At 45.7% G+C, this 19568-nt stretch overlaps 1 protein-coding gene and 1 long non-coding RNA gene across 2 annotated transcripts in view; one reads left to right on the top strand and one right to left on the bottom strand.

Moving 5' to 3' along the window:
- Gm38844 overlaps positions 1-724 on the bottom strand; it is a 15492-nt gene extending 14768 nt beyond the window's left edge. Inside the window, exon 1 of the long non-coding RNA XR_869202.3 lies at positions 356-724. This is a non-coding gene — a long non-coding RNA (predicted gene, 38844). The remainder of the gene's footprint in view (positions 1-355) is intronic.
- Actg2 (actin, gamma 2, smooth muscle, enteric) overlaps positions 1-19568 on the top strand; it is a 23343-nt gene extending 3775 nt beyond the window's left edge. The window contains exons 2-9 of the mRNA NM_009610.2: positions 5000-5161; positions 5543-5671; positions 9199-9309; positions 9577-9661; positions 11660-11821; positions 12518-12709; positions 16028-16209; positions 19349-19568. Of these exons, the coding sequence (NP_033740.2) occupies positions 5036-5161; positions 5543-5671; positions 9199-9309; positions 9577-9661; positions 11660-11821; positions 12518-12709; positions 16028-16209; positions 19349-19492 (1131 nt within the window). The 5' untranslated portion in view covers positions 5000-5035 and the 3' untranslated portion in view covers positions 19493-19568. The remainder of the gene's footprint in view (positions 1-4999; positions 5162-5542; positions 5672-9198; positions 9310-9576; positions 9662-11659; positions 11822-12517; positions 12710-16027; positions 16210-19348) is intronic.

Here is a 19568-nt window from a genome sequence, read left to right as displayed (position 1 = left end):
GTATGTACACCATGTGTGTGCCTGGTGCCCTCAGAGGTCAGAAAGGGGCATAGGATCCTCTGAAACTGGAGTTACAGATGGTGGGAGCCACTGTGTGGGTGACTGGAACTGAACTCAGGTCTTCTGCAAGAATAGCAAGTGCTCTTTACCACGGGATCTTCTTTCCAGCCTCTAATCTTTTTCCTGCATGGCAGGTGTTCTCTTTTCTATTTTGTGGTGGAAGAAACTGGAAGCCAAGGAGGAAAATGGGGCAGGACTGTGGGGACAGAGTTCCGGGGAGAATAAGGGTCAGGGTCGATAAGGAGAGGTGAGACACCAGGGCCAAACCTTTGTAATAGCTAGGATGTTCTCATACCTCTGTCCTCCTGCTGCGCTGCAGTCCACCGGAGATCAGTGAGGGAGCCAATTATTTGCACTCATTCTGTCTGGTTCGGGCTGCCTTGTGGGGAGAGTAAAACTCCAAGGCCATGTTTCTAACTGTGTGAGACTCTCTCAATGAAGTACGGATGAGGTGCATGCTGAAGTGGCTACAACTGGTACAGCTTTCTGTGAATGCAAAGTGGGTGCAACCCCAGAAAACCACAGGTTCCAGATCAGCTGCCATACTCTGGATCATCCACAAATGAATAGAAGGGTCAAGAATTCCCCCTGACAGATACATGGCAGGAGATGGCCCACCTCCCCTCTGGGACTCTAGCTCTCTCATCTGCCTTCAGCACCCTACCTCATCCTCTGCCTCTGCCTCTGTCTCTGCCTCTGTCTCTGCCTCTCTCACCTCTCTGCCTCTCTGCCTCTCTCTGCCTCTCTCTGCCTCTCTCTGCCTCTCTCTGCCTCTCTCTGCCTCTCTCTGCCTCTCTGCCTCTCTCTCTCTGCCTCTCTCTGCCTCTCTCTGCCTCTCTCTGCCTCTCTCTGCCTCTCTCTGCCTCTCTCTGCCTCTCTCTGCCTCTCTCTGCCTCTCTCTGCCTCTCTCTGCCTCTCTCTGCCTCTCTCTGCCTCTCTCTGCCTCTCTCTGCCTCTCTCTGCCTCTCTCTGCCTCTCTGCCTCTCTCTGCCTCTCTCTGCCTCTCTCTGCCTCTCTCTGCCTCTCTCTGCCTCTCTCTGCCTCTCTCTGCCTCTCTCTGCCTCTCTCTGCCTCTCTCTGCCTCTCTCTGCCTCTCCCTCTCTCTGCCTCTCTGCCTCTCTGCCTCTCTGCCTCTCTGCCTCTCTGCCTCTCCCTCTGCCTCTCTGCCTCTCTGCCTCTCTGCCTCTCTGCCTCTCTGCCTCTCTGCCTCTCCCTCTGCCTCTCTGCCTCTCCACCTCTCCGTCTCTCCTCCTCTGCCACAGAAAAAAGGGTTCTGGGGTTGGAGGGATGTCTCAGTGGTTGGAGAAAACAAAAACAAACAAACAAACAAACAAACAAAAAGAACCTTAATTTTTTTGGGAGGTGGGTGGGTTTTCGAGACAGGGTTTCTCTGTATAGCCCTGACTGTCCTAGAACTCACTTTGTAGACCAGGCTGGACTGGAACTCAGAAATCCGCCTGCCTCTGCCTCCCAAGTGCTGGCATTAAAGGCGTGCGCCGCCGCCACCACCACCCAGCAAGAACCTCAATTTTTAAAAATATTTATTTTTATTTTATGTGTACGTGCATTTTGCCTGCATGTACACCTCTGTACCATGTACATTCAGTGCCCAAGGAGCTCAGAAAAGGGTATTAGGTCTCCTGGAATTGGAGTTGTGGGTGGTTGTAGGTGCAGGGAACTGAACCTGGGTCCTACAAAAAGCAGCAAGTGCTCTTAACCACTGAGTTATCTCTCCGGCCCCAAAACTTTTTTTAGAATTTAAAATTCATTTTTCCAGATAAGGTGTCTCAGGTCTGTAATCCCAGCACTTGGGAAGTAGAGGCAGGAGAATTGCCCTAAGCATAGGCTACATAGAGTTATTCTCAAGAAATATATATATGTGTGTGTGTGTGTGTGTGTGTGTGTCTGTGTCTGTGTGTGTGTGTGTGTCTCTGTGTGTGTGTCTGTGTGTGTGTGTGTCTGTGTGTGTCTGTGTGTCTGTGTGTATCTGTGTGTGTCTGTGTCTGTGTGTCTGTGTGTATCTGTGTGTGTCTGTGTGTCTGTGTGTGTCTGTGTGTGTCTGTGTGTCTGTGTGTGTCTGTGTGTGTGTCTGTGTGTATCTGTGTGTGTCTGTGTGTGTGTCTGTGTGTATCTGTGTGTGTCTGTGTGTGTCTGTGTGTCTGTCTGTGTCTGTGTCTGTGTGTCTGTGTGTCTGTGTGTGTGTGTGAAACTTAGAAGCACTGGGCACAGCATGATAGAAGCAACCTGGCACCTTTCTCCTAACATTAGTACCTTCACTTTCTCCTCTGGGTGGTTGGGTGGACTTTTCTAGCCATTCACAGCCAGCTAGCTTATTCAATAACTTCTTCATTATTATAATAATAACCTCGTTATTACAATGAGTCTCCATTCTGATTGTTTAAACTAGGCTAAGCTCACATAATGGCTCACTGGGTAAAACATTTGCTGCCCCAGTCTGATGACCTGAGTTCAATCCTCAGAGCCCACATAAAAGTGGAAGGAGGAAACCAACTCCACAGTTTCCTCTGAGCTCCATCTCACGCCAAAGAGCATGAACCCTCACGACTGCCCCCTCGTTGTACACATGTATAATAATGTATTTTCTAATTGTTTAATTTTATTTTCTGTGGATGGGTATTCTGTCTGTCTGCATATCTGTCTGTGTACCATGTTCATACCTGATTCCCAGGAGGCCTCAGAGGCATCAGTTCCCCTGGAATTGGAGTTATAGATGATGTGAGCTCCCATGTGGGCGCTGGGAATCAACCCAGGTCCTCTGTAAGAGCAGCCAGTGCTCTCAACCTCTGAGCCATCCTTCCAGCCCCCAAATTAATAAACTTCTGCTCTGACCCTGTCTAGCCTTCTTGACCTTCTGAACAAAATCCCAAGACACAATCTTTCTTCACTGTCTGGCTTCAGCATATAGCTCTTTGGGGTCAGTCAGTCATCTATAGCATTCTCCCCTTCCATCCCTAATAGGGACAGTAAAGACATTTGGATTCTTCATGCTCAGTGGTCAGGCAGCCTAGTCTATTTGGAGAGCTTCAGGCCAAGGAGAGACTGCATCTCTCAAAACAAAAAACTGCACCTAAGAAATAGCATCCAAGGTTGTCTCCTGAACCACACAAATATACATACATGGGCACATATCTGCACACATACACACACACATATACATATGCATACATACATATGCATACACACACACATACATACATATACACACATACATGCATATGCATACATACATGTGCATACATACATATGCATACATACATACATACATACATACATACATACATGCTAGGTGAAGGATGATTTTACTTGATTTGCCAGGGAGGCTAGAGTCTTTGGTTGGAGGGAGTTTACCTTCCTTCTTTGTCAACTGTCTTCTCACAGTCTTTCTTTCTTTCTTTCTTTTTTTTTTTTTTTTTTTTTTTTTTTAGGCTGTCCACTTATTGGTTTGTAAGAGATCTTTCTTCTTATAAGTACTAATCCTGCCTTAGGTATACTATAAAACTTCTCAACTTGTTTAATAACTGCTAAGTACTCTCACAATTCTCTCCACTGAATGAAAGTTTTGTGGCTATTTCATCTTTTAAATTAAGTGTAATAAATTGGGCGCTATGGTGTACATTTAATCCCAGCATTCAGGAGGTAGAGGCAGGGCAATTTCTGTGAGTTTGAGGGCACCTTGAACTACATAGAGAGTTCCAGACCAACCAAGGCTACGTAGTGAGACCCTGTGAACAGAGACAGGACTCAGAGGACTTGCTTTTTTGCAGAGGACCCGAGTTCAGTTCCCAGCACCCACATGGCAGCTCATAACCATTCTGAACTCCAGTTCTAGGGGATCCAACACCCTCCACTGGCCTCCACAGACACACACATGGTACACATAGTAAGACCCTCTTGCAAAAACTAAAAGCAAATAAAAATAAAATGTGTTACCTAGTTAACTGCCATAACACAAGCCACGGTCGATGAGGGCCTTTAAAAACAGAAACTTGTTTTCTAACAATCCTGAATGGACACTAGGAGTTTGAGGGTCAAGAGGTCTTCAGGGTTGGCTCCTCCTCAGGACCCTCCACTGGTTTGTAGATGGCTATTTCCTGGCCATGTCTTCACATAGTCCATACTCCATATACATACCACCCTATAGAGTAGCCATACTGGAGACCAGCCATATTGGGTTTATGACATCCTTCTAAACCCTTCTGTAAAGATCTATCTCTAAATCCAGTCACATTTGGGGGTATGGGGATACTGATGTACAATCCGTGTGAGTTTAAAGTGACAAAATTCAGTGCTTAGCAGCTAAATGGAGGTAGGAGACACAACTTCCAGAGACAATGAGGCCAAAATTATGTGTGTTCTAGAACAGAACCCCAGTTGTAGAGACATCTTTGAGAATTCTGGAAATTTTAGGTTTCTTTAAAAAAACACACAGAGAAATATTGTAAGTACTTTTATTTTAATCCCTGGTGTAGGGATATGGGGCTGGTTCGGACTGACCACAGCAGCGGATCATGACTTGCCTTGTGCTCTAATAGAAGCATGGTTTTGCCACAATTTCTGCAATTGTGTGATGTTTGGAATTCTGAGAACTTTTCAGAGGGTACATAATGCTAGAGCACAGAGAGTCGGAGGTGGGAGGCAGAGGGGGGGGCCCATTGGTGATCATTTAGGGGTAGCTTGGTGCTTTGTTAGAATCCCTGGTCAAAGAAGAAACAAGAGGAAAGACATTTGATTCAAGGTTCTCTTTCCCTTTACCCTTGTTTCTCTCCTATCTAGTGTTGGGGGGTGGGGGGCAGGAATAAAGGGTAGGAAAAAGAAGAACTCACAAAGTAGCAAAGACCAGATACATCAGTTGCTCAGAACCCAGAGTCACAATGACTATCCCGTCTTGACAACTGTTCTTGTCTCTTCCAACTCAAAGGTGCTCCAGCCCCCAGCTCATTCCACCGCTCCCACCATGTGTGAAGAAGAGACCACCGCCCTTGTGTGTGACAATGGCTCTGGCCTGTGCAAGGCAGGCTTTGCAGGAGATGATGCCCCCAGGGCTGTCTTCCCCTCCATTGTGGGCCGCCCTAGACATCAGGTGTGTTGTCTCTGTATCCAAGACTGTGAGTGAGCCACTAGGAGTGAGCTGTATTGGAACTATACTGAGCGAGCTCACTTGCTCTCTCTCTCTCTCTCTCTCTCTCTCTCTCTCTCTCTCTCTCTCTCTCTCTGCAGAGAGTATAAAATAAGGGGGTAAATATATCTACAGGCTTTGTTCTCCCTCAGAAAACCACATCATCTTCTGTAAGTGAAAAGGCTCAGCCCATGAGAAACCTCCACTTCCTCTTCCTGTTTCCACCTTCATTTCCTGCTTCCTTTCCTCATCTCTTTCCTTCTTTGGGAACATTCCAGTGACTAAATCTGTGTGTGTGGACCCCTCAGACGATTCACTTATCTCCCCTTTTCTTTCTCGTCACAGGGTGTGATGGTGGGAATGGGCCAGAAAGACAGCTATGTGGGGGACGAGGCTCAGAGCAAGCGTGGGATCCTAACTCTCAAGTACCCTATTGAACATGGCATCATCACCAACTGGGATGACATGGAGAAGGTATCTGAAGCCTCCAGCATGCTTATTTTAATAGTGATATCTTATCTTGACTTTCTTATCCCACACCTCTCTGTGCCCATCACTCTTCCTCAGGAATGCTTCCTGTAGCCTTTCTTCCTTCCTCCTTCCCCTCCCATTCTCTAAATCATTTCCAGCCTGGGCCCTCAACCTCTCTCCCTGGACCACAGCAATGGCTTCCCACAGGTTCCCTTGTCTTTTGCCCTATTTATCCATATAATTCTCTCTGTCTCTAACTCTTCACAGCAGCCTCTGAGGATCTGGTTAGACCTAATTTCCAGCCTCTGCCCTTCCTGCATCACTCCATCTGACCAGGCCTAGGCCCTTGTTTAAAATGTTGAACATCTCAGCTGGGGCTAAGAGATGTTAAAAACTCTTATTGCTTTTGTAGAGGACTCAGGTTTGGTTTCTATACCCATATTAGGCATCTCAAAACTATAACTGGAGGTCTCTCTCCTGCTTGTTTGCCCTGCCATGAGATCAGGTGAGGGAATTGCTGATATAGTGTTTCTGATTCTCCAATGAAATATTACATAATATGCTAGGAGTTTTTCATTTTGTAGTTGGTTTGGTGGTTTTTGTTTGTTTGCCTTCGTTTTTACTTGTTTTTATGAGACAATGCAGGAGGTGGTACAATGATGACATCACTAGCAGAAGGTCAGCAGCACCTGTCTAGTGTTCTTATCTATAATCTACTGACAGCTCCTCTGTATCTTCAGGGGCAAGCTGGTCTACATTGTGACAGCTCTCTCACCAGAGATGATCAGACAAAGAAATGTGTGTACAAACCACACCTTTGGCCTTAGCATCTTTGGTTTTGAGCTGGAGATTTAAAAACAAACAACTTTCTTTTGAGGTGCAGGGTTATGCCTATAGTCCCAGAGCTTGGGAGACGGAGGCAGGAGGATTGACAATTTGCTGTGAATTCAAGGCCAGCCTAGGTCACAAAATGAGACCCCCATTTCAGATCAAACAACCTGCTTTTCCACTAAAATGCTTTAAAGATAAAATTAGACATTGGTTTAGTATGATCCCAAAACCTGGATCAGAGCTTTGGAAATAACACTTGTTATTCACACACATTTCCCATTTGGAAACCTAAGAAACAAACTATTTTCTCACAGGAAGGACAGTGTGTAACTCTTTAAAGAAGCCCTGTGTGTATGTAGTGCATCTTAAAAGAAAAGCTGAATAGGAATTGGATGGATTATTTACACACACAGAGTCTTACCTCATACCACTTCTCCAAACACACATCAATTGAATCTAAAAGTTAAATATAAAAATTCAAGGATACAGATACAGTAAGGTAGGTATAAACATTTAGTCAAGCCTTCTGGTGAGAGTCGTCATAGAAGAGCAGAATGACAGATTCGACTTAAAAATCATAACATCTAGTATATGTGCCCAAAAAATAAACTCTGAAAGTCAAACAACAGATCGCAAAAATATTACAAGAGACATATTGAAAAACTGATAAACAGATATTATAGATTAAAAACACACAGTGCTGGGGCTGGAGAGATGGCTGTTCTCAAGAAGAACCTGAGGTTGGCTCCCAGCACCCACGCCAGGTGCCCCACAGCTGCCTATAGCCCCAGAACCAGGGGCTCCAATGCCATCTTCTGGCCTCTGGGGACACCTACACTTGTGTGCATGACACACAGATACACACACACACACACACACACACACACACACACATTTTAAGAAAAGGGAATTACTCTCTTCAAAAAAAAAATCCACACTTCAAAATAAAATAAAAAACAACCCAGTGTTACGTGGTGCACGCCTTTAGTCCCAGCACTAGGGAGGCAGAGACAGGCGGATTTCTGAGAGTTTGAGGTTAGCGTGGTCTACATAGCAAGTTCCAGGAAAGCCAGGGCTACATAGAAATACCCTGTCCCCAAATTAACTAATTAATTAATTAAACAAAAATGTAATAATTAATATTAATCATGGATGTGAAGTGAATAAGTAATAAAAAATTACAAATAACATAGAGACAAGAGTCACAGAGGAAAGATTTCAAAATGTTACCTAGTGACAGATGGGGGTATAAGATTTTCCAAATATTTTGATTTGACAACATTTCTAACTTTTGAGTACAGTGCTTTGAAAAACTCAAGTGAAGTGTGGTGCTTGGACCCACTGTTAATGACTGGCAGGTCTGGGGTAGAGCTAAGCCAGCTGCTGTCCCCCATCTCCCTGTGGAACTTTAAAGCCCAGGGCCTGTGCTCCTGTCACTCCCTGTGTCTCAGAGGCTCGCAAAGCCTCTGGGGGCCTTCTTTGCTTTCCGGTTCATTCCAGTCTAACAGATAATGATCGCTGTCACTTCTTCCTTTTATTTAGTTGCATCTTGGCATTTTTGTCTTTTGGACTTTCTCCCCTCCAGACTTTGAAACTAAGAAGTAGACACAAAGTCCAATCTATGTATAGCCCCTATTGTTATATTTACTAACATCCTCACAAAGCCCCTAAATCCAGTGGTCTGATTTAGCCCTGTTGCTAAAGAAACCAAGACCAATTTCCCTGACACTGTTTGCCAAACACCTCCGAAGTAAAGACCTTTGTCTGGTCGTATTGGAGCACTGAAGAAGGGCCTACTATGGGGGTGAGGAAAATTTCTCTAAGGCAGGGATATGTTTACACATACAGATACACAGAGAGAGAGAGACAGACACACAGAGAGACAGACGCACACAGTAATGTCTGGAGAGGTAATCAAATTTGGGGCACAACTAGCATCCAATGGGTGGAGACTAAGGACACCATTAGATTTCCCATGGTGCACAGGTCTGCCCACCACACTGACTGAGCCAATCTAAGTGCTGACGTGGAGAGACCCTGCTCAAACACCGGCTTGGTCACCAGTAAACAGTGAGAAATGGGGCCACGTGTATGTGCCAGGATCACAGCAGAAGACAGTATACACTTCTGATATGATAAGGCAGACTGAAGAACTACTTACAGGGGCCTGAGCAGGATGAAGGCAACCTGAGCAGGATGAGTACTAGTTACCATAGGAGCGCTTGTGCTTGCAAGTGCCCCTGCAGGGACTCAGAGTGCAGGCAGTGTCCTTGGAACCCCGTGAGATAACTGGAGGTTTGTTTACGGGGCCACAGCGCAGATCAGAGACACGCCCTGCCTGGCTTTTCTCTCCCTCCACTGTCTAACCTCCTGTCAATGCCATCCATCAGCCGAACACAACCAGAATCGTGGAAGCAATAAGCAGCGGGTGCAGCCTGCTTCCTTGAAGGCACCAAACGACAGGAAAGGGATGAAGGGGAAGGGTCAGATGGTGGAATCAGCACATACAGTGGCTCTGTGTCTGGCAGGCTTGGAGAAAAGGAGCAGACTCCATGTCCACCAGAGATTCCCCAGGGCTGACCAGATGGACCCTGTCCTGGGGAGCATCTGGCCACCCTCCTCCAGTATCAACACACCGGTCAGATATTTCCAGACCCCTGGGAAGTCTGCTTGGCTTATCTGGCATTTGTCTCAACTAGATCTGGCACCACTCCTTCTACAATGAGCTTCGAGTAGCACCAGAAGAGCACCCCACCCTGCTCACAGAGGCCCCCCTAAACCCCAAAGCAAACAGAGAGAAGATGACCCAGGTAAGAGCACTGTGCACAGGAAAACAGCTTGGCCAGATACTTCTTCAGCACTGTGTAGCAATGCAGTAAAATGTCCTTACAGATCTGCTGTGGTTGGGGGGGCGGGGGGTAGGGAGGACACCAAGGCAGGTCCCATGGGAAGTGGATATGGGGTAAAGAACCATTGAACTGGCATAGTTCTTGCCCTTAAGAAAACTCCAGACCATTCCACAGCCCAGGAGATGCTGTGGCATTTTTCAGACAGTTCTCTCCCCCTTGTCCTTCCAGATCATGTTCGAAACCTTCAATGTCCCTGCCATGTATGTTGCTATTCAGGCTGTGCTCTCACTCTATGCATCCGGCCGTACCACAGGTCAGTAGCATTGAAACTCATTTCTTTTCTGGCTCCAGGTTTTTCTTCACAATCCTGAAAATGACCTGTAATGGCCATACCTTCTGTTTTGAAAGGCAGAATCTGTGGCAAGTTTATAGCAAGCCAAAGAAAAAGAAAAAATAGTCAGATACTGATAGATCGATAGAGAGCAAACATGGTCAGGCTGGATACTCAAAACATCCAGTAGAAATCATCTGGGGAAGCCCCATCGAGGCAGGCAGCTGGAGTTCCCAACAGAGAGTCCTGGGCAGGGCAGAGTGTCCCCTCCAAGTAAAAGAACAAGTAACAGCAGATACGTGACATCATCAAATGGGGGGCTTACAAACATCCAATAGAAACTGGCTGGGGAAGTTGAGGCAGTCAGCTGAGGTTTCTGATTGAGTTTCTCTCCATAGCTGACCTTCTGGCTTCTCTTTCCCACTATAGCCACTTTTTTTTTTAAACAGTAGGAACCTTTGTTGGAAATGGTTTAGTTTCTAGCTATCCCCAAGGACATGGTGTCTTTACTCTTCTGTTCTTGTTCCTTCCTGCATAGAGTCAGGGGCCAGCTCATCCACAGACAGGGCCTTGGAAGGCACGCTTGCAGCTGAAATGGAGCATAGGAACTCCATTTCCATAGCCAGTTTCTCAGTGAGCTCAAACACCACGTGCTACTTTACCAATAGAGTGTTTACTACAGCAGGAAAGACAGGGTCAAGTTGGGCTCCTACGGAGGTTCATGCTTAGATCAAAAGGAACGCCAGTGATCAGGGAAAGAACAAATGAGAGTGCCCATGGAGCAGGCTGGGTGTGAGCCTGCTTATCCAGTTGGGAAGAATTTCCATAAACAAGCCATAACTGATAGGTGCAGCAAGAGCTGTTTCCTTTCATGGCCATGCCAGGCGGCTTATCCACACACCCTTATCACAACGCCTTTGCCTCAAGAACAGCAGAGCCTGCGATGGTGGTTGCAAAAGCATGTGGCCTCCATATAGAAGGATGCCCAGCAATCAAGAGAACCTGTGGTCCTCAATAGGCACTTGAGCACTGTAATAAAAGCTGTTTAGATGTATTCTTTCATATGCTCTCTGCATTCCTGAGCATTCATCCTTCAGCTTTTTCACAAAGTCTGTATCAAACAGTAGGCACGATCAGCCGGGGAGATGGCTCAGCAGTTAAGAGCAAACAGTGCTGGGCTGGTGAGATGGCTCAGTGGGTAAGAGCACCCGACTGCTCTTCCAAAGGTCCAGAGTTCAAATCCCAGCAACCACATGGTGGCTCACAACCATCCGTAACGAGATCTGACTCCCTCTTCTGGAGTGTCTGAAGACAGCTACAGTGTACTTACATATAATCAATAAATTAAAAAAATCTTTAAAAAAAAAAAAAAAAAAAAGAGCAAACAGTGCTTTACAGAGGACCCGAGTTCAGTCCCAGCACTCACATTAGACAGCTCCAACTCTAGTGGCTCTGACATCCTCAGAGAAGGATGTAGTCTCAATATTATATGCCCCAGTACGGGGGAACGCCAGGGCCAAAAAGGGGGAGTGGGTGGGTAGGGGAGTGGGGGTGGGTAGGTATGGGGGACTTTGGTATAGCATTGGAAATGTAAATGAGCTAAATACCTAATAAAAAATGGAAAAAAATAAGAGAGACATATCTCATAAAGGAAAAAAACAAAACAAAACAAAACACAGAACGTGCAGTCTGGATTGAAGGTAAACTGACAAGTGTCCCTTACCACGTCTGTATTTCAAGGAATCCAAGATATTGAGACAGTTCTTATCTTCTAGAAACCAATCTTCTCATTTAGGAGAAGAACACACATGCACACAGAGAGAGAGAGACAGAGAGAGACAGACAGACACAGAGAGAGAGAGAATTCTCGTGGTAGGTGAATTTTCTTAACTACTAAAGAAAATATGATAATGAAAAATCATTCAGAGCAGACCCTAGAAACAGACAGATGAAAATGAAGTTTGTCTTCTCTGTCCACAGGCATCGTTCTGGATTCGGGGGATGGCGTCACCCACAATGTCCCCATCTATGAGGGCTATGCACTGCCCCATGCCATCATGCGTCTTGACCTGGCTGGACGGGATCTCACAGACTACCTCATGAAGATTCTCACAGAAAGAGGCTATTCCTTTGTGACCACAGGTACCTGCCCCTTTCCTCATCAAAGTTGAACTCAAAATCCAATCTCATCTAGGACCCGAAGTTCTCGGGACTGATGGGAATTCTGCGGCTCTGTCCTCAGGCTGACCTGCAGTGGTAAGACAGCCTAGTTGGAGGATGAAGGTTCCCCGTGGAGATGCTCTGGGGAGGAGAACAAGGCTTAGAACTAGCTTCCTTCTACTGTGCTCTGCCAAACCGTGCTTAGAACCTTCTGGGCATTCCCTTCACCCAGCACCCACTGCCAATGGTTAGCTGGTGACAAACTTATCTCCTTGGAGGAGTTTGTGGTGTCTGAGATCAAATTATATAAAATGATCTAAAAGGAGAGGAGTCATGAACCTAGGTTAAACGGAAACTTTCAGTAGCCCTTTTTTTTAGATTCTGTCAGGTCACCAGGGGTAAGTCCAAGTCTGCCCCATAATGTGCACTGTAGGGACCCCAGGAGCACCTGTGGCACTGTCAACACAGAATGACAGAGGGAAAAGAAAATCCCTTGGCTTACTGCTTGATAATCAAGCCTTTTTGAGGAATGGGGGGGGAGCACATTCATGGAGAAGAGCCTTGACTCTCCTCTTCCCAAGGCTGCACTCAAAGCAGACTAAGAGTTTCCTGGAGAACGCATGATACAACAGAGCTTGCAGAGCCCAGGAACCACTTTGCCATTTCTGCACTTTCCAGCTGAGAGAGAAATTGTACGAGACATCAAGGAGAAGCTGTGCTATGTAGCCCTGGATTTCGAGAATGAGATGGCCACAGCAGCTTCATCTTCTTCCCTGGAGAAAAGCTACGAGTTGCCTGATGGGCAGGTCATCACTATTGGCAACGAGCGCTTCCGCTGCCCGGAGACCCTCTTCCAGCCTTCCTTCATTGGTGAGGTGCTGCCTGCAGACCCCGCTCTTCACTTGGAGGCAGGGCACAGGGGTCCAGGGTAGAGCAATACAAGCAGGAGGAGTGCAGGACAGAGAATTCGGGGTGAGGAGTGCAAGACAAAGGTGTAGAGTAGAGGGGATAGTGATTCAACTCCACATGAAAGGATGAAAGAATCTTCCTCTTGGAGTAGTTTAGACCAAAAGCAGGCTCAAATTTGAATTCTCCCTGTATCTTCCATCTGTCTAGTGTCTGTACCCTGCATTCAAGCTGTCATCTGTCTGTTGTGTGTGTGTGGTGCCTGTCTGTTGTGTGTGTGTGGTGCCTGTCTGTTGTGTGTGTGTGGTGCCTGTCTGTTGTGTGTGTGTGGTGCCTGTCTGTTGTGTGTGTGTGGTGCCTGTCTGTTGTGTGTGTGTGGTGCCTGTCTGTTGTGTGTGTGTGGTGCCTGTCTGTTGTGTGTGTGTGGTGCCTGTCTGTTGTGTGTGTGTGGTGCCTGTCTGGTGCCAGTGCCTAGAAAAAGCCTCAGTCTGTATTTACAGAACAGCACAGAACACATAGTATGGAAAGGAATGAGGACTTCTTTATAGAAATCCTTAACAGAGTTTTACAAGGGAAAAAAGTTACTTTACTGACCCCAAATAACCTAGAATAACACTCAGAACCACACACAGATATTGTCTGAGTTAGGGTTTCCGTTGCTGGGAAGAGACACCATGACCAAGGCAACTCTTATAAAGGACAACATTTAGTTGGGGCTGGCTTACAGGTTCAGAGGTTCAGTTCATTATCATCATGGTGGGAAGCATGGCAGCGTCCAGACAGGCATGGTGGAGGACGGAAGCTGAAAGTTCTACATCTTGTTCCTAAGGCAAACAGGAGAAGACTGAGTCCTCAGGAAGCTAGGAGGAAGGTCTCAAAACCCAAGCCCAGAGTGACACACTTCCTCCAACAAGACCACACCTACTCCAACAAGACCACGCTTCCTAATTGTGTCACTCCCTGTGGGCCAAGCATTCAAACACATAAGTCTATGGGAGCCAAACCTATTCAAACCACCATAGATATTATCAACCTAAATCTTCATATTGCTTCAGAAAATGGTTACACACACACACACACACACACACACACACAATTCTGTATCATGGGCATGAAAGCATACATAGTGTAAGATTAAAGCTAGGCATTTAGCTTAGGTTGTAAAAGGAGATTACCTAAAAAGTTCAAAGAATAGTAAGGTTGGTGATTGTTTTCTTAACAGCAAGTTAAACAGGCTGAGTATACTTCACAACAGCAGATCCAGTATATAGTTTTAAATCATCTCAAGACATATTACTAACTTGGTTACAAGGTCTGGCAAAAGCTCAGTTTCTAAGGATAAGAAGCAGTTTCAGAAAGAGCTGTTCCAACAATACAGGGTGGAGAGTCAAGGCAGAGAGTTATAAGATGGAAGAGTGCAGGGAGGTGGATACAGAGAAGAGAGTGCAGGATGGAGGAGGCAGGGTGGAAGGGCACGGGCAGAGAAGTGGACGGGATTTGGAAAGAGAAACACCTGATTCACAAGCGCTTTTTTACTTTTATCTGCCTTAGATTTTCCCAAGAAGGGACATAAACCATTAGATAAAAACATAATTTTAAATAGAAGAGTAAATAAATAAAGAAAAAAAAAACAGGATGGGACTTGAGTGATGGCTCATCCCTTTAATCCCAGAACTTGGGAGGTAAAAATGCTGAATCTCCAACCTGATCTACAGAGTGAGTTCTAAAACAGCCAAAGCTCCTTAGAGAAACCCTAAAAGGAAAGAAAGAGAGAAAGAAAGAAAGAAAGAAAGAAAGAAAGAAGGAAGGAAAGAAGGAATGAAAGAAAGAGAGAAAGGAAGGAAGGAAGAGAGAGAAAGGAAAAGAAAGAAGAAAGAAAAAACAGTTGGCAATACCTTAGTGGTTAAGAGCATTTACTATTCTTGCAGAGGGCCCAAGTTCAGTTCTCAGCACCCACATGGTGGCTTACAACTGATGTGACTCCTATTCCTGGAGTCCAACACCCTCTTCCGGCCTTCATGGGCATTTGCATGAACCTAATGCACATAAACTCATATGAGAACACAATATACAATTGTGTATTTTTAAAAGGAAAAGCAGGACATGTAATATAGTATGAAACTAATAATGGGTTTAAAGGTCAGTCCAGCCCTCTTCTGTATCACCTAGCATTTAGGCCACCGAGACCTGCATCTGGACAGTGGTACGGGTGAATCTGGTGTCAGAGTTTCAATGCTGATCCTGTACCTCTGCATCCAGGCTCTGTCACACTGACACACCACCTTCTTCAAGCCGCAGCCTTCTCTTCTATAAAAATTGAAATAATCGGGGGGGGGGTGGGGTGTTCTGGAAAGACTGCTCACCATTTGTGAGCACTAGCCGATCCCTTCCAGAGAGCCCAGATTCAATTCTCAGCAGCCTCATGGCAGTTCCTAACAGCTGTAGCACTAGTTCCAGGGCATCTGATGCCCTCCCCTGACCTCTGACCTCCATGGGTCACTCACAAACCCATATTCAGACCCATAAATAAAATAATAGTAAGTGCTTTAAATATGGATATAATGGTCTGAACTTACCAGCTAGTACTATGGCAAGGACTAAAAGACAATACTTATCAAAGAAAGCCACTTTCTTGAGGAGTGTTTAAGTAGGAAATGGGAACTGGCTGCTCATAGCCTTGGAGTTTCTCTGGAGCCGTTAAAATGCTGTAGAGATGGGTATGGTCGTATATCTATGTAATCCCCGTGCTTGGGCTGTGGAAATGGGGAGATTGGGAAATTAAGGTCATCCTCAGCTGCATAGTGAATTCAAGGCCATCTTGTCTGTAAAAATGGTATTGTGGTGACGCTTGTCCAACCGTGTAGATATACTAACAACTACTGAACTCTAGAGGGGTTAACTTTATAGCATATGGACTTAAAGGATCTCCTTAAAGCTATGGCAAGAAGTGTAATGTTTCAGTATGTGCCTTGGGCCACCGTGAGAAACATCAGCTGAGCCATGAGGGAACTAAGAGCAGGGCCATGGCCAGGAAATGCTTCTGAGCTTGGGATCCAGCTGAGAGATGATCAACTGCAATGGAGGAGGATCCTAAGGGCTGGAGCTATACTTCTGGTGGTGGTTTTGTCTATTTTTGGACAGGGTCTCACTCTGCAATTCAGGTTTGCCTTGAATTACTGACCCTTCTGCCTCAGCCTCCCTTGTGCTGGGCATTACAAGAGTGAGCCCTGTGCCTGATATGATTTCTGAAGGGTGTTGACTAAACTCTGTAACCTCCCCTAGGCATGGAGTCAGCTGGAATTCATGAAACAACATACAATTCCATCATGAAGTGTGACATTGACATCCGCAAAGATTTGTATGCTAACAATGTCCTCTCTGGGGGCACTACCATGTACCCTGGCATTGCTGACAGGATGCAGAAGGAAATCACAGCCTTGGCTCCCAGCACCATGAAGATCAAGGTAGGTTGGGCCTCGCCCTTCTTCCCTTTTGCTGTTCTATAAGCCAAGACCTGTTTTTGTGGGAGGAGTTGCTGGGTCTTGGAAATTGGTGGTCTCCTGGTCATCTTTATCCTCCTGGTCTGATGGTCCTTGGAGCAATGATAGACTGAAGAGATACTTAGCATGGCTAAGTCCATAGCATGGACATTGAAAGAATATGAGGTGAAGACACGATTGAGGGAGTTAAAAGAGAAATTAGGATGAAGGAAACAGGAAGAAAGAAAAGAAAGTGACTACCATTAAGAGCACTTACTTCTGAATCAGGCATGGTCTCTCTCTCTCTCTCTCTCTCTCTCTCTCTCTCACACACACACACACACACACACACACACACACACACACACACAGAATGCTTGCTGCTCTTTCAGAAAATCCAGGTTTGGTAGCCAGCACTTAAAATTTATAGCTTATAAGATCTGATGCTCTTCTGGCCTCTATGGATGCTTGCATGTACAAACACACACAGACACATATACATATAGTTTTGTTTTATTTCTTCCTTTTCTTTCTTTTAGTCTTTCCTTTCCTTTCCTTTTCTTTTCTTTCTGACAGGGTCTCACTATTTAGCCCTGGGTGACTGGCTGGCTGGCTGGCTAGCTGGCTGGTCTGGAATTCACTGTGTAAGCCAGATGGGCCTTGAACTCATAAAGATCTGCCTACCTCTGCCACCCGAGTGATAGAATTAAAGGTTTGTGCTACCATGCCAGTTATTATTTTTTTAAAAATTAAAAAAAAAAGAATGTGACAATGCTAAAGTGTCATTAAACTTTTAAAATGGTTTGAAGAGGGACTGGGAAATGGCTCAGTCGGCAGGGTACTTGCTGAGAGCCTGAGTCCCTGGCACCCACGCACAAAAGCAGATGGAGCACAACTGTGGTCCCAGCACTAGGGAGGAGAAAACAGGCAAACTCCTAGAGCTCAAAGCCTGACCAACCTAACTGAATCAGTGAATCTGTATACAATGAGAAATCTTGTATCTCAGGAGATAAGGTGAAGAGAAAGTGAGGAAGATACCAGATATTACCTCTGTCATTCACACACATGCAAGCATACAAGTGAACATTCATCCATGTATACAGCACACACACACACACACACACACACACACACACACACGCCTGATTGGAAAAAGAGATGGAAAGTTCCAGAGAGGGAATGTGTGGCCATAGGGATGGCTGTCACTTCAAACTCTCAGGAACATTCTCTAGACCTTGACGAGGTAACTCTGATCTACTGACCACTGTGATTGCAGTGTCCCCTATGATGCTTCTCATGATGACAATTAATCTCAGGGAACTTAATGGAAAGGGGTCTCATTTGTCTGGTGACACTCCTGGCTTCTGGTCTTCAAATACTCAGAGAGATCTCTCAAGGATTTCTGGGGTCTTTATTGTTAGTAGTTTGGTTTTTTGTTTGTTTGTCTGTTTTTTTAAGAATTGAGGGCTTAAAAACTTAAAAAAAAAAAAGCAACCAGGCATAGTGGCACAGGCCTTTAATCCCACACTTGGGAGGCAGAGGTAGGCAGATTTCTGAGTTTGAAGCCAGTCTGTCTCCACAGTGAGTTCCAGGACAGCCAAAGTGACATAGTAAGACCTTGTTTTGAGAAGGATTTTTTTAAAGTGCCTGCCAACCAAGACTGAAGACCTGAGTTCACTCCTCAGAACCTGCATGAAAGGAGAGACCTGACCGGAGTAGGCTGATCTCAGACTTCAACAGAAGTATCCCAGCCTTTGTTTACCTCCACCACACTCCACAGCCCCCACAGTCAGTCAGTCCGTCAGTCCATCGTCAGTCTAGTTTAGGGATAGATTGGGAGTACACCTGTAATATTAACACTAGAAAAGCAGAGGCTGCAGGATCAGAAATCCGGTCATCCCCAGCCACACAAGCCTTCAGTGCCAGCTAGGGGTACGTGAGACCCTATCTCAAAAAAAGAACTAACAAAAACACTTTAGGCACTTCAAAAATTAGAAAACGCGTTGAAGTTCAAAGCTGTCTGAAATGTGGAAGGGATGAACAATGCATGCATAAAATGAGAGCTCTCTGGATATAAGTGGTCATTGCCAAAAAAAAAAAAAAAAAGCTCAAAAGAAGGTTTAAGTGGACTGGCACAAAGTTGAGAATGGAACCAACTGAACCCAAAGTATCCATGCATCCAAACCCCGGGCAAAGGCCAACAAGGCTCTCTCTACTGATTTTGGTATTGGTCAGCTGTTGCTGAGTAACAAACACCCACAAAATCTCAGTGGCACATAATAAGCATAGTTGCTTGCAGCTGTGCGTCAGCCGAAAGTTAGCTAATCCAGGTCAGCTTTGGGCAGACAGCTCTACAGGTCTGCCTAGCTCGGGTCAAGCCCTGCATCTCAGATTTCAAGGCTAGGGGTGAAGGACTAGCAGCTCCTACAGAGAAGCCCTTTTCGTAGAGAGAAGAGGTACAGAGAGTATGACTAACTATGCAAGGACACTTCTGTTTGTGTCATAGTTGCTAGCATCCCATTGGATAAGGCAATACATGGCACAGCCAAAAGTCCCAGGACAGAGGAACCCTCTCTCTATGGAGGAGATGGGATGTGGCAAGGTAGAGAACATTTTGAGTGACAGTCTAATCATCTTCCAAGTTTATCTTATTGATTTATTTTTATATTTATTCATTTTACATGTGTATTTGCCTATATGATGTACCGCATGGTACCAGGAAGTTTCTGATCCCCTGGAACTGGGGTTACACGTGATTGTGAGCTGCCATGTGGGTGCTGGGAACAGAATTCAGGTCCTTTGCAAGAGCAACGAGTGATCTTAACCACCAAGCCAGCTTTCCAGTCCCTAGCTTTCATTTCTGACCACAAAGGCTACCCTTTTTCAGCAACGGGCTAAGAAGATTTCTGGTTTCTGGTCCTCCTTGCTCATTTTTATTGTGTTGTTTGTCTGTTTTTTGAGATGGGATCTTGTGTTGATCTGGATGGTTTAGAACTCTTCTTCTCATGTGAGCACCTAGTTTTGAAGCTCCCCAGTATCTGAGATCATAGCATGCAAAAGTGTACCCCATTCTTATACACTGTCTTGGGGGATGGTCATAATTTGCCACATTTTCTCTTTGCAGATTATCGCTCCTCCTGAGCGGAAGTACTCAGTCTGGATTGGCGGCTCCATCCTGGCCTCTCTCTCCACCTTCCAGCAAATGTGGATCAGCAAGCCAGAGTATGATGAGGCAGGGCCCTCCATTGTCCACAGGAAATGCTTCTAAAGTCAGAGGGCCTTCTCTGGGGATCCCCACAAGACTGCTGTCACCAGCCACAGATCATTAAAACCTTCAAGCCTTA

The sequence above is a fragment of the Mus musculus genome, chromosome 6 (genome assembly GCF_000001635.26).
Source record: "Mus musculus strain C57BL/6J chromosome 6, GRCm38.p6 C57BL/6J".
Taxonomy (NCBI): domain Eukaryota; kingdom Metazoa; phylum Chordata; class Mammalia; order Rodentia; family Muridae; genus Mus; species Mus musculus.
The sequence above is the reverse complement of the archived record's forward strand: the minus strand, read 5'-3'. Positions and strand labels throughout refer to the sequence as shown.